The sequence below is a fragment of the Scyliorhinus canicula genome, chromosome 13 (assembly GCF_902713615.1).
Source record: "Scyliorhinus canicula chromosome 13, sScyCan1.1, whole genome shotgun sequence".
NCBI classification, from domain to species: domain Eukaryota; kingdom Metazoa; phylum Chordata; class Chondrichthyes; order Carcharhiniformes; family Scyliorhinidae; genus Scyliorhinus; species Scyliorhinus canicula.
This window is the reverse complement of record NC_052158.1, coordinates 55,001,380-55,016,488: the sequence shown is the minus strand read 5'-3', so window position 1 is coordinate 55,016,488 and position 15,109 is coordinate 55,001,380. Positions and strand designations below refer to the sequence as shown.

Here is a 15,109-nt window from a genome sequence, read left to right as displayed (position 1 = left end):
GTGTATATGGATTTCAGTAAAGCGTTTGATAAGGTTCCCCACGGTCGGCTATTGCAGAAAATACGGAGGCTGGGGATTGAGGGTGATTTAGAGATGTGGATCAGAAATTGGCTAGTTGAAAGAAGACAGAGAGTGGTAGTTGATGGGAAATATTCAGAATGGAGTTCAGTTACGAGTGGCGTACCACAAGGATCTGTTCTGGGGCCGTTGCTGTTTGTCATTTTTATAAATGACCTAGAGGAGGGAGCAGAAGGATGGGTGAGTAAATTTGCAGACGACACTAAAGTCGGTGGAGTTGTAGACAGTGCGGAAGGATGTTGCAGGTTACAGAGGGACATAGATAAGCTGCAGAGCTGGGCTGAGAGGTGGCAAATGGAGTTTAATGTGGAGAAGTGTGAGGTGATTCACTTTGGAAAGAATAACAGGAATGCGGAATATTTGGCTAATGGTAAAATTCTTGGTAGTGTGGATGAGCAGAGGGATCTCGGTGTCCATGTACATAGATCCCTGAAAGTTGCCACCCAGGTTGATAAGGTTGTGAAGAAGGCCTATGGTGTGTTGGCCTTTATTGGTAGAGGGATTGAGTTCCGGAGCCATAAGGTCACGTTGCAGTTGTACAAAACTCTAGTACGGCCGCATTTGGAGTATTGCGTACAGTTCTGGTCGCCTCATTATAGGAAGGACGTGGAAGCTTTGGAACGGGTGCAGAGGAGATTTACCAGGATGTTGCCTGGTATGGAGGGAAAATCTTATGAGGAAAGGCTGATGGGCTTGAAGTTGTTTTCGTTAGAGGGAAGAAGGTTAAGAGGTGACTTAATAGAGGCATACAAAATGATCAGAAGGTTAGATAGGGTGGACAGCGAGAGCCTTCTCCCGCGGATGAAGGTGGCTAGCACGAGGGGACATAGCCTTAAATTGAGGGGTAATAGATATAGGACAGAGGTCAGAGGTGGGTTTTTTACGCAAAGAGTGGTGAGGCCGTGGAATGCCCTACCTGCAACAGTAGTGAACTCGCCAACATTGAGGGCATTAAAAAATTTATTGGATAAGCATATGGATGATAAGGGCATAGTGTAGGTTAGATGGCCTTTAGTTTTTTTCCATGTCGGTGCAACATCGAGGGCCGAAGGGCCTGTACTGCGCTGTATCGTTCTATGTTCTATGTTCTAATTGGTCAAGTTGGTACATAACTGATCAGAAACATAGATTTGGGGCGGCATGGTGGTGCAATGGTTAGCACTGCTGCCTCATGGTGCCAAGGGGCCTCACGGTAGCATGGTGGTTAGCATCAATGCTTCACAGCTCCAGGGTCCCAGGTTCGATTCCCGGCTGGGTCACTGTCTGTGTGGAGTCTGCACATCCTCCCCGTGTGTGCGTGGGTTTCCTCCGGGTGCTCCGGTTTCCTCCCACAGTCCAAAGATGTGTGGGTTAGGTGGATTGGCCATGATAAATTGCCCATAGTGTAAGGTTAATGGGGGGATTGTTGGGTTATGGGTATACAGGTTACGTGGGTTTAAGTAGGGTGATCATTGTTCGGCACAACATCGAGGGCCGAAGGGCCTGTTCTGTGCTGTACTGTTCTATGTTCTATTCTATGTTCTAAGGACCCGGGTTCGATCTCAGCATTGGGTCAATATCCGTGTGGAGTTTGCACATTTTCCCCGTTTCTGCATATGGGTCTCACCCCCACAACCCAAAAAGATGCACAGGGTAGGTGAAGTGGCGACGCTAAATTGCCCCATAATTGGAAAAATATAACTGGGTACTCTAAATGTTTTTTTAAAAATATTAACCCAGATATTGAGCTGGTAACTGAACTAGTCCATGGTCATTATTAACCCAGATACTGAGCGGTCCATGGTTAATATTAACCCAGATTCTGACCTAGTCCATGGTCAACATTAAGCCAGATACTGAGCTAGTCCATGGCCAACATTAAGCCAGATGCTGAGCTAGTCCATGGTCAATATTAACCCAGATAGAAGGGTGACCAGCAGCATCATGAGCTTTGTTTGGGCGCATGGGACCCCGAGGGTGAAGAGGGTCTTCTTGGAGCGGGGTAGAGATGGGGGGGGGGGCTGGCGTTACCCAATCTCTCGGGGTACTACTGGGCGGCCAATGTGTCGATGGTGCGCAAGTGGGTGATGGAGGGGGAGGGGGCAGCATGGAAACGGATGGAGAGGGCGTCCTGTGGAGATACAAGCCTGGGGGCCCTGGTAACGGCGCCGTGGCCGCTCCCTCCTACGAGGTATACCACGAGTCCGGTAGTTGCTGGTTTAGCTCACCAGGCTAAATCGCTGGCTTTTAAAGCAGACCAAGCAGGCCAGCAGCACGGTTCAATTCCCGTACGAGCCTCCCCAGACAGGCGCCGGAATGTGGCGACTAGGGACTTTTCACAGTAACTTCATTGAAGCCTACTCGTGACAATAAGCGATTTTCAGTTGCGGCTACCCTCAAGATTTGGGGGCAATGGAGGCAACATAGGGGAGAAGTGGGGTCTCGATGGAGGCTCCGTTAAGGGAGAACCATAGGTTCGTCCCGGGGAACATTGATGGGGGATTTCAGGGTTGGCACAGAGCGGACATCAGACAGCTGAAGGACCTGTTTATTGATGGGAGGTTTGCGAGCCTGGGGGAGTTGGAGGAGAAATTTGGGCTCCCCCCGAGAAACATGTTCAGGTATCTGCAGGTAAAGGCATTTGCTAGACGGCAGGTGGAGGGATTCCCTTTGCTTCCCGCGAGGGGGGTGAGTGACAGGGTGCTTTCGGGGTCTGGGTCGGAGAGGGGAAGATATCTGATATCTACAAGGTTATGCAGGAGGTGGAGGAGGCGTCAGTAGAGGAGCTGAAAACTAAGTGGGAGGGGGAACTGGGGGAACAGATCGAGGACGGGACATGGGCTGATGCCCTGGAGAGGGTTAATTCTTCCTCCTCATGTGCTCGGCTTAGCCTCATCCAATTCAAGGTGCTGCACCGGGCCCACATGACTGGGACGAGGATGAGCAGGTTCTTTGGGGGTGAAGACAGGTGTGCCAGGTGCTCGGGGAGTCCAGCGAACCATGCCCATATGTTCTGGGCATGCCCGGCACTGGAGGAGTTCTGGAAGGGGGTGGCGAGGACGGTGTCAAGGGTGGTGGGATCCAGGGTCAAGCCAGGATGGGAACTCGCAATTTTTGGGGTTGGGGTGGAGCCGGGAGTACAGGAGGCGAAAGAGGCCGGTGTGCTGGCCTTTGCGTCCCTAGTAGCCCGGCGAAGGATTTTGCTACAATGGAAGGATGTGAGGCCCCCAAGCGTGGAGACCTGGATCAATGACATGGCGGGTTTTATTAAGCTAGAGAAGGTCAAATTCGCCCTGAGAGGATCGGTACAAGGGTTCTTTAGGCGGTGGCAACCTTTCCTCGACTTTCTGGCTCAACGATAGGGTACTGGGACAGCAGCAGCAGCAACCCGGGGGGGGGAGGGGGGAAGGGGGAGGGAAAGAGAAGGGGGGGGAGGGGGGGGGGGGGGGAAGGGGGTTAGGATGACTATGTTTGTTTATTTAATTTTAATTTATTTTTAAGTTCTCTTGTTGTGGTTGGGGGGGTGGGGGAGATATGATACATGCGTTGATACGGTCTGGGGGGTGTTACAGTTGTTATGGGTTATTTTGTTGCATTTCATTGTTTGTTGTTATATTTTATATTTTCTGTAAAAATTCAAATAAAAATTATTTTTTTAAAAAATATTAACCCAGATATTGAGCTAGTCCATGGTCAATATTAACCCAGATATTGAGCTAGTCCATGGTCAATATTAACCCAGATATTGAGCTAGTCCATGGTCAATATTAACCCAGAACTGAGCTAGTCCATGGTCAATATTAACCCAGAACTGAGCTAGTCCATGGTCAATATTAACCCAGATCCAAAGAGGAGTTCCTACACAGTTCCTAGAAAAGGGAGCATGCCTGAGTATTGGGAAAAGTTTAGAATTAATCAAAAGATGACCAAAATATTGATTAAGAAGGGAAAAATAGAGGGCGGATTCTCCAGTCCAGCAGCCGTGTTTTCCGGCATGGCATTCTGGCAGCCAACCAATGGGGTTTCCCATTGTGGTCACCCCACGCAGTCGGGGAACCCGCGAGCATGGGTGCGCTGCTAGCAGGCTGAAGGATCCTGCCGATGGAGAATTCCACTAGAGTGTGAGCATAATGTTGTAAGGAACATAATAAAAACAGATTATAAAAGAAAAACATTAATGAAAACAAATGTAGGTCTCTTACAGACTGAATCGGGAGAATTTATAATCAATGTCAAGGAAATGGCAGAGCAATTAAACAACTTCTTTAGTTGTATCTTCACGGAGGAAGATAGGACCCATGGGTTTAGTCAGAAGGAGTAATTGAAGGAAATTACTATTATTGGTGTTGGAGAAAGCTGATAAATCTCCAGAGCCTGATAATCTATATCCCAAGGTACTAAAGGAGGTGGTCATGTAAACAGTAGATGTGATGGTTGTCAGCTTCCAAAAGTCTATAGATTCTAGAACAATCCTGACAGATTGGAGGGTGGCAAATGCAGCCCTGCTTTTTAAAAAAAGAGGAAGAAAACAGGAATTGCAGAACAGTTAAGCTAACATAATTCAGAGGGAAAATGCTAGAGACAATGATAAAGGATGTGACAGCATGACTCTTCTCTATCAATGGGATTAGATAAAGTCAACATGGATTTCTGAAAGCAGATTCATGTTTGACAAACCTATTGCAATTTTTTTGAGGATATAGGGCGGTGGATTGGGCTTAGGTAGGTCTTTTGAAAGGTTGGTGTAGGCTCGATGGGCCAAAATGCCTCCTTCTGCACTGTAGGGGTTCTCTGATTAATTAGCATAATAGATAAAGGAAAACCAGTGGATGTGGTGTTTTTGGATTTTGGGAAAGCTTTTGATTAAGTCCCACACAAGTGGTTTGCATGCAAAATTAAAGCACATGGGATTGGGGGTAATACATTGGCATGAATTGAGAATTGGTTAGCGGACAACAAACAGAGAGTAGAAATAAATGGGCCTCTCTCGGAGAGGCAAGTAGTGATTAGAGATCAGTGCTTGGGCCCCAGCTATTCGCAACATATATTAATGATCTGGACAAAGAAATTAATGTCATATTTCCAAGTTTGCTGACAACAAGAAACTTGGTGGGAGTGTGGGTCATGAGGAGGATGTTAAGAGGCTTCAAGGCAATTTAGAAAAGTTGAGTGAATGGGCAAATGCACGGCAGATGCAGTATAAAGTGGATAAGTGTGACTTTGGTAGGAGAAACAGAATGGCAGAGTCGGCCATTTAGGACTGAGATGAGGAGAAACTTCTTCAGAGGACGGTGAACCTGTGGAATTCTCTGCCACAGGAGGCTGTGAAGGTCAAGTCACTGGATATATTTAAAAAAGAATTAGATAAATTTCTCGACTCCAAAGGCATCAAGGAGTGCGGGAGTGTAGCATTGACACAGGATCAGCCATGATCATGTTGAATGGCCCAGAAGGCTCAAAGGACCAAATGGCCTACTTCTGCTCCTATTTTCTGTGTTACAATATCGAGACCACTTTTCGGAATACTGGATAAGGCACACATAGGGTTAATGTACTCACCTTTTATAACAAGTGTTTCAAATCCCAGCTTGCATGACCATATCATTTGACAGTGAGCAGTAAATGTAACACCCAATCAAAAGAGAGGGTCCATTTATTGGAAAGATCAATGATAATGAACCCCAAATTTGTAACAGTCCTTCAATCTGCGTATTACTGCGCAGTGATGTGGAGCTCCTCAACTGGTTACCAGTAGCGTGATACCCATCACCGACAACTGAGCAGCAAATCCAACAAACAACAAAATATTAATTTTCCAAAACTCTGTTGCACGCTTATGAGACATATTGGATGCTTGGAGCCATTTCCAAACACTAATTTATTCAAATAATTAGCAACCACAAGAGGGGGAGCAACTTTCATGTCTCCTGGGTTCTCTGAAGAGAGAACTACCTAGTAATTGTTCCTGCTTTGTAATGCTCTCGATGCAATTTGTATTTCTTTTCAAACAATTGTCATGCACAGGATGCCAAAAGCAGATTCTAATGAGCACAAGTAAATTTGTTTCATGTAGCCAAAAACTGATCAAGTGTTGTACCTGAATGGTTTTACACTGCTCTGCCAGCAGCTTTCTCTCTGCATCCAGCGATGACACCTGCTGCTGGTAATAAAGCCGCTGTTTTTCCCAGTCCAGTGACTTCTCTCGAAACTCCTAAAATTAAAAATGCTTTTAGTGGGATTCAGTAAACGAGAGAAAAAACACTCAAAATCTAAAGCACGTACAGACAGTGGGCGGGGAGTTTGCACGCCCTTTTATCGTGCACGTTAATGTCCACAAGGGTGCAAAATCTCACGAAGAGCCAAAAACAAGATCTGTGCCAGGGAGATCTTGTGATGTGATCACCCCTGCCCCCGGCAGTGACGGAAACCCTATTTAAATTGTATTAGCGGGCTTCCCTGCTGTATCGTTCTCCCACAGTGGGATCTCCCCCTCTTCCCGACTTGACGATTTAGAATAGGTCTGTACCCACGGGGGCACAGATAAGTACAGGGGAGCAAGACATGCTAAATTAACTGAAGAAACTGGGTTAAATTGGCTAAAAGTATTACCCTTGGCACTGTTTCACATGCGAGTGACTCCCCATTCGCGGACCGGACTGTCAGCTGCAGAGATAGTCTATGGTCGGCCAATGAGGACTCCCTGGGATGCCCATGAAAAACTCCTAGAGGGAGTAGACCTCCATGTGATGGGGGAACAAATGCAGAACTATTTGAAGCAATTAACACTTTCTTTGACGTTTCTCCACTCACAGGTAAAACAGGCACATCTCCCAGTAACGACAGGGACAGCCGTCCCTCGATATCCAGTGATCAAACCCTGAGACCACGTGTTGGTGAAAAACTGGGACAGAAAGAAACTAGGACAACGCTGGAGCGGACCCTTCCTCGTACTACTGACGACACCAACTTCGGTCAAACTTGAAGGACGTGCCAGTTGGATACATCTATCCGATTGCAAGAAGATAGTCTCCAACCCAGATGAGAACACAGGATGAAGATCTTCAGTATAATTTTTGGACTTTCTGGACTATTTAGCCTTAATGGCCACTCGGTAGAAAAAAAAACGAACTCAACGAGACCTGCCTTCCAATACCTATTTACATATGTTATATCTTTACGCCGACAAAATTGAATATTAGCAAGTGTTGGGTTTGCACCCATATCCCCGTCCATTCGAGGGAAGGAATACCTCTCCAATCCCTCCCCATTCATACCGCAGAGACAGTTGAATGGATTTTACGACAAAATCAAGCAGGGATCAGGGGAGATAGGGGGAATTTGAAGATATGGAGATCTGCTGGCTATGACATGACTAAATTTTCAGCTTCGTATCAACCTACCTATAATCATGCCTCTACCCTCCCTCACTGTCCACTCGTATAATGTTCAAGGTTCCATATGTTTTAATAAATCAGGGAAAGGAAAGTTAATGGGGCAAAGTAGGTTCAACCTACCAATACAATCCCCTGGATGACATCAGCTGATGATTTTACAGCCTGCAATGGAACCTATTTCATATGCGGCACTAAAGCATATCCGTGGCTCCCCATTGATTGGACAGGATCCTGCTTTTTGGGATATGTCATACCCCAAATGCATCCCGACCCATCCTTAAGCACTCCCACTCGCGAGCAAAAAGAACTATTTCTAAAACGGAACAATTCCTTATGATGGCCTTTCCCTTGTACGGAACGGGCAAGGCATCCATCAAACTGATCTACATGGCCTCAGCATTGGAACATCTGGCAAACGTAACGGCAACAGAAGCCAGGGACACTGGACAGGCAATGGCCGAGGTCTCAGCTGAGCTAGTGGCTGTCTGGACCGTGGCATTACAAAATCGACTGGCTTTGGATTATCTGTTAGCCTCGCAGAGAGGAACGTGCGCTATCATAGGCCAAGAGTGCTGTACTTACATTCCTGAAGGCTCTGAAAATATCACTAACCTGGCCGACCATATTAAGAAACAGGCTGCTCAAATTCTAGAAATTGGCAGCGAATTTCACGACTATAACGGCTAGGGTGGTTGGGTCATAGATTATTTGATTGGATCTTTAAGGCCTTTATTCTACTACTACTAATGCTACTAGGGATAGGATTGCTTGCCTGCTTGTGTAAATGCATTTTCAAACGAATCATGGATATACCTATTTAGCTAGTTGTCATGATATGACAAAAGGGGGGAGTGTGGTATTGTGCGAAGCAAATAATGGCATGATGGGAAAACTAGTCAAGTCTTCTTGGTACAATTGAATTTAAACTGACTTCACATAACCTAAGGCACAAATACAAACAGCCAAGGTCAACTTGACCCGAGAACTGGCTGACTCTAAAACTTGGTTTAAGGCGCGTTCGTCATGAGACCAGAGTAGTCTAAATACATACGATAAGCTAAAAAACTGTCTCTTCCTGTACTTAAACAAATTTGTCCATCTCTTAAAACAAAGACAAGATAATGATATGAGACCCCAGTCCCCTAAAGGTCAGCAAGGTGACGCCATTGTAATGATATATTACTTATGTTTTACTTTTGATCAAATTCCTGACCAAGCTGTATTCATGTTATCTTGATCCTATAATGTATAAAAATTGTCTTATTCTTCTGTGATATTGCTGACTTGGAAAGGAACCACCAGTTTGTACTTGACTGCCTTCCGACTTCAAGTCTCAGCCAATACTGCTAGCAGTTATAATTCGTAAAATAAAGTTCAGTTTTGCTTACCTAATGAATGCTGTTTGAATCTTTCTATCACAGTACAGAAGCGGGGGAAATATTGACTACGACATAAGGAGGCAGGTCCCGATCAAAACTCATGTTTTTTTTTCATAGAATTTACAGTGCAGAAGGAGGCCATTCAGCCCATCGAGTCTGCACCGGCTCTTGGAAAGAGCACCCTACCCAAGGTCAACACCTCCACCCTATCCCCATAACCCAGTAACCCCACCCAACTAAGGGCAATTTGGACCCTAAGGGCAATTTAGCCTGGCCAATTCACCTAACCTGCACATCTTTGGACTGTGGGAGGAAACCGGAGCACCCGGAGGAAACCCACGCACACACGGGGAGAACATGCAGACTCCACACAGACAGTGACCCAAGCAGGGATTCGAACCTGGGACCCTGGAGCTGTGAAGCATTTGTGCTAACCACTATGCTACCGTGCTGTTAGCACCGACTGGCCAACCAACTCCCTCAGGAGTCCTGCTTGCTGTGGCGACATACACCTTTACAAGCATGCTGCAGCCTATAGGGCTATAGATATTGGGGGTAGAGGCTCCAATTTCTTTCCATTACATTACTGCCTGCTATTGGTCTACATTGGAAGGATTCACAAGCTGATAATCACGATGCCACAAGACCTCCTATAAAGGTATTATATATTCTAGAAATTAAAAGGAAACATTAAAATTCTGGGCAGATTAATTTTTCAAGTTGTAGCTGCCACATCCACACTCGTGCAGCAATTGGAAACATGTATTTTATTCATTTGGATCTATTTTTGAATCACCAGCCTGTGCTGCAACATGATACCAGATCCCCTTTCCAACACCTTTCAAAGAACTGTGGTCAGCATTGCCTCACATGAGTGCATTCAGGTGTTCCAGACTCAGGAGACAAATGTCAGCCTACTGATAGTCATTCTTCAGAGGTCACAGAAATACCTGATATTAGCTGGTAGCCAGGTGACCATTTTATGATTGCCAAGGCAATGCGCTGACAGATTTGGAAGCCGACACAGCTCCAAACTCAGCAAGTGCAATTTTGGAAGAATGTCAACTGTACTCATCTGTACATACAACCTGAGGCAGGACAACTGCCTATCCATAAGGAGGAAATCAGCTTTATAGAGTTACTTCTAATGGGAACTCAAACATATGCTACTTCATGGCCTTACAATGTTCACACTGAGAGGACAGTGAGCAATTCTGGTCTCCATATTATAATTTGATGATACCGGAACTGAGGGCCTTAACCATCAGGAAAGGACAAACAGGTTGGCACTCAGAAGACCAAGGGCTGACCTAATAACAATCTTTAAGATTATTTTTCTTTTTAATTTAAATTTGTTCATGGGACGTGAGTGTTGCAGGCTGGGCCAGCATTTATTGCCCATCCCTAATTGCCCTCGAGGGGACAGTTAAGGGTCAACCACGTTGCACGGTAGCACAAGTGGATAGCACTGTGGCTTCACAGCGCCAGGGTCCCAGGTTCGATTCCCCACTGGGTCACTGTCTGTGCGGTGTTTGCACGTTCTCCCCGTATCTGCATGGGTTTCCTCCGGGTCCAAAGACGTGCAGGTTAGGTGGATGGCCATGATAAATTGCCCTTAGTGACCAAAAAGGTTAGGAGAGGTTATTGGGTTACAGGGATAGGGTGGAAGTGAGGGCTTAAGTGAGTCGGTGCAGACTCGATGGGCCGAATGGCCTCCTTCTGCACTGTGTGATCTATGTACCCAATTATGTTTTTTCCAATTAAGGGGCAATTTAGTATGGCTAATCCACCTACCCTGCACATCTTTGGGTTGTGGGGGTGAACCCCACGCAGACACGGGGAGCATGTGCAAACTCCACATGGAGTGACCCAGGGCTGGGATCAAACCCAGGTCCTCAGCACCGTAGGCAGCAGTGCTAACCACTGCGCCACCGTGCCGCTCCGTTAACCACGTTGCTGTGAATCTGGAGTTACATGGAGGTCAGACCAGGTAAGCATGGCAGATTTCCTTCCCTAAAAGGCATTGATGGCTTCACTTTCAAGAAGGCCCATGTGATTTCTGAGACTGTGACATTCCCATACCTACCGTCACAGCTTCAGATGTCAGATCGGCCTTCTTGAAAGTGAACCCATGGAAAGCAACGGGTCCTGATGGGGTTCCAGGACGTGGACTCAGACCCTGCGTGAACCAACTGGCGGGTCTTTTAGCGGGCATCTTTAACCTCTCCCTACTCCATTCCGAGGTTCCCACCTGCCTCAACAAGACCACCATCATACCGGTGCCAAAGAAGAACCAAGCAACATGTCTCAACGACTACCGTCCGGTTGTCTTGACATCTATCATTATGAAGTCCCTCCTTAAGGGACTGGTTTAGCACCGTGGGCTAAATAGCTGGCTTGTAAAGCAGACCAAGGCCAGCAGTGTGGGTTCAATTCCCATACCAGCCTCCCCGAACAGGCGCCGGAATAAGGTGGCTAGGGGTTTTTCACAGTAACTTAATTTGAAGCCGACTTGGGACAATAAGCGATTTTCATTTCATTTTGGGGCCTCACGGTAGCATGGTGGTTAGCATCAATGCTTCACAGCTCCAGGGTCCCAGGTTCGATTCCCGGCAGGGTCACTGTCTGTGTGGAGTCTGCACGTCCTCCCCGTGTGTGCGTGGGTTTCCTCCGGGTGCTCCGGTTTCCTCCCACAGTCCAAAGATGTGCGGGTTAGGTGGATTGGCCATGCTAAAATTGCCCGTAGTGTAAGGTTAATGGGGGGATTGTTGGGTTACGGGTTACGTGGGTTTAAGTAGGGTAATCATTGCACGGCACAACATCGAGGGCCGAAGGGCCTGTTCTGTGCTGTACTGTTCTATGAAGTGCTTCGAGAGGTTGGTCATGAGACACATCAACTCCATACACCCAGAATGCCTTGATCCACTGCAATTCGCATACCGCCACAGCCGGTCAACAGCAGATGCTATCTACCTGGCTCTACACTCATCCCTGGAACACAAGGACACCTACGTCTGATTCCTATGACTAAACCTCTGCCTTCAACACTATAATCCCAGCCAAGCTCATATCCAAACTCCAAAACCTAGGACTTGGCTCCTGCCTCTGCAACTGGATCCTCGGCTTCTTGATGCATAGGCCACGATGAGTAAGGATAAACAACGACACCTGCTCCACGATAGTCCTCAATACTGGGGTCCCAAAAGTCCCACTTAGCCCCCTACTATACTAATTTTACACACATGACTGTGTGGCAGCATTCAGCTCCAATTCCATGTTTGCTGATGTCACGACCGTAGTGGACCGTATCTCAAACGATGAGTCAGAGTACAGGAGGGAGATGGAGACCCTAGTGGCATGGTGCAACAACAACAATCTTTACCTCAATGTCAACAAAACTAAGGAGCTGGTCATCGACTTCAGGTAAGGGAAGTGTTATGCACACTCCTGTTTGCATCAATTGTGCCGAGGTGGAGATGGTTGACAGCTTCAAATTCCTAGGTGTACACATCACCAACAATCTGTCCTGGTCCAGTGATTCAAAAACAGCTTCTTCCCTGCTGTTACCAGATTCCTGAATGAGCCTCATATGGACTAAACTGATCTACACATCTTTGCTATTGCTGCAGCATTATACTCTGTATGCTTCACCCGATGTGTATGTGTTTACATTGTGTATTTATCGTATGTCCTTTGTTTCTCATGTATTGAACAATCTGCCTGGACTGAATACAGAATAATACACTGTACCTCATTACACATGACAATCTATATCTAAATTAGTGAACCAGATGGGTTTTTAACGACAAACAACAATGGTTTCTATGGTCATCATTAGACTTTTAACTCCAGATTTTTATTTAATTGAAATTTCACCATCTACAGTGGTGGGATTTGAACCTGGGTCGTCAGAGCGTTACTCTGGGTCTCCAGTTTACTATTCCAGTGACAATACCATTATGCCACCGCCTCCCCTTATGACAGGGTTCAGGGCTCTAAAGGGTACATGTAGACAAGGTATTTCCACTTACAGGGAATCCAAAATTAAATATTAAATAGTCACTAATAAATCACATAAGGAATTCAGGAAAAATATCTTTACTCAGAGTGCGGTGAGAATGTGGAACTTACTACCAGAGAGAGTAGTTGAGGTGATCACATATATATTTAAAGGGAAGCTAGATAAACATATAAGAAAGAGAACACTTGGAAATTGGCTTAGATAAAGCCGGTGTGGAGCACTAGCTCAGGACACCTGGGTTGAAGATGATAAAATTGTACAGAATTCCAAATAGCTACCTGACTGTCATATACCATACTTGTGCCCACTCACAATAACCCATGCTGTTAAACCCTCAGTACCATCTTGCAGCAGAAAGTCAGGCAGGGAAAAAACAAAAATGCAGTGTACTCAGTGAACCTTGACAGCTGAAAATATTGGTAAAACTCTGGGAGAAATACTGAATAATCAAAATGGCCAAAGCAAGCAAGCTAAATTTCAAATGGGGTTGTTTACCTCAACCTTCTTATTCAGCCTGTTAAGTTCAGGTGTGCCCTGCTTCTCATGTCGGTCATTCAGATCCTCCTTACATAGGTCCTTCTTGTCCTTCATATGTCGTCTCTGCAGCTTCTCATAGCTTTTCTTCAGTTTCCCAATCTGAAAGTATGAAATAAAAGAGAGTCTGAAATATGAAATTTGAATGAAAGCTAAATACATTCTGTCCCCACGTTCCCCACTTCTGTAGCCTGCAATGGGCAGGCAGCTGGGCTGGCTTGCCTCAGGGATCCCTTGGTGAACTGTGCAGTAAGTCTCCTGAGCTATGAGAATTTCCACACTAGGCCAAGGCATGATACTTTAATGTTGAACCCCATCTCATGGCAAGGTAAACAAACAAAAAGCTACAGCCTCAACTCTGTTATGGTGGGGTACAGAATGCAACAGCATGTCAGCCAGATTTACAGTGAGGTGAAGAGAGGAAATGTCAGCTCAGTCTCGTGATGCTGTGCAGGAATTCAATATGGTAGCATTAATGTGTGGCCACCAAGAGAGGACCTGATAAGCTTGATTTTGATGTCCCCCAGCACAGTGTTCAGACTCACAGATGTAGGAATGCGAATGAGGTACTTATGGACCTGCGACCCCACAATAGCGCTTTGACACAGTAGGGAGAAGGAGGAACTGTCAAGAAAATAATTATATTAATGTACAATTTATACAGCTTCTCTTTCAAAAGAGAAAATTAGTTTTTGTGAGACTACCTCTTACCTCTTCCCGAAATATGTTCAGCTGTGCTTCATATTGCACCACCATATCATGTTGAACCTTTTCATTGTCCTGTAACTGCTGTCGTAATAGTCCCACCTGAAAAATAGAAGAAACAGTCCTTTGTTATTTGTGAGAGAAATCGCACACAAGCATGTAATCAAAGAGTAGTTCAGTGATTACCCACAGAGTGTGCTCTTCACTCCCAGAGTTGGTGAATAAGTTATTCAAATATGGATTAAACACAGAAACTACTGAAAAATACGCAGCAGATGTGTGCCGAGTTGTTCAAATCCCAGAAGGGAAACTTGAAACAACTACTCTCAACTGTGTTTGCAACTTGTATGTTACAAGGAGATGTGAAATCCAGAATTAATTGTGATGATTTTGTAACAAAGTAAATGTTTATTAAGAAATAGAAAATAACGTAAAATAGAAGTACATTAAAATAAGACAATTGCTTTACATACTATCGATACTTTAAACAGGTCCAAACATTCTTAATTTAACTACCACCGGAGCTAATTCTCGCTAATCTGTTCCACACCTTATAGGTTTCAAGACCAATAACTTTTACAGTACTTTTTCGGCAGCACGGTAGCATCATGGTTAGCACAATTGCTTCAGAGCTCCAGGTTCTCACTGTCTGTGCGGAGTCTGCACGTTCTCCCGTGTGTCCGTGGGTTTCCTACAAGTGCTCCGGTTTCCTCCCACAGTCCAAAGATGTGCAGGTTAGGTGGATTGGCCATGATAAATTGCCCTTAGTGTCCAAAATTGCCCTTAGTGTTGGTTGAGTGGGGTTACTGGGTTATGTGGATAGGGTGGTGTGGGCTTGGGTAGGGTGCTCTTTCCAAGAGCCGATGCAGACTCGATGGGCCGAATGGCCTCCTTCTGCACTGTAAATTCTATGAAATTCACGTCTCTTGGGGTTGCTTCTGAAGATAACCAGTAATTTACTTTTTGAATCTGGTTTCCTTCACACTGCTTGCTGGGAGTTAAACAGCTAATTCTGCTAT

At 45.7% G+C, this 15,109-nt stretch overlaps 1 protein-coding gene across 6 annotated transcripts in view; it reads right to left on the bottom strand.

Moving 5' to 3' along the window:
- cep63 (centrosomal protein 63) overlaps positions 1-15,109 on the bottom strand; it is a 108,584-nt gene that overhangs the window by 67,350 nt on the left and 26,125 nt on the right. For all 6 annotated transcript variants that reach the window (XM_038816350.1, XM_038816349.1, XM_038816348.1 and 3 more), the window contains 3 exons: positions 14,097-14,192; positions 13,347-13,487; positions 6,155-6,268 (listed from right to left, as the gene is read on the bottom strand). In XM_038816350.1, the coding sequence (XP_038672278.1) occupies positions 6,155-6,268; positions 13,347-13,487; positions 14,097-14,192 (351 nt within the window). The remainder of the gene's footprint in view (positions 1-6,154; positions 6,269-13,346; positions 13,488-14,096; positions 14,193-15,109) is intronic.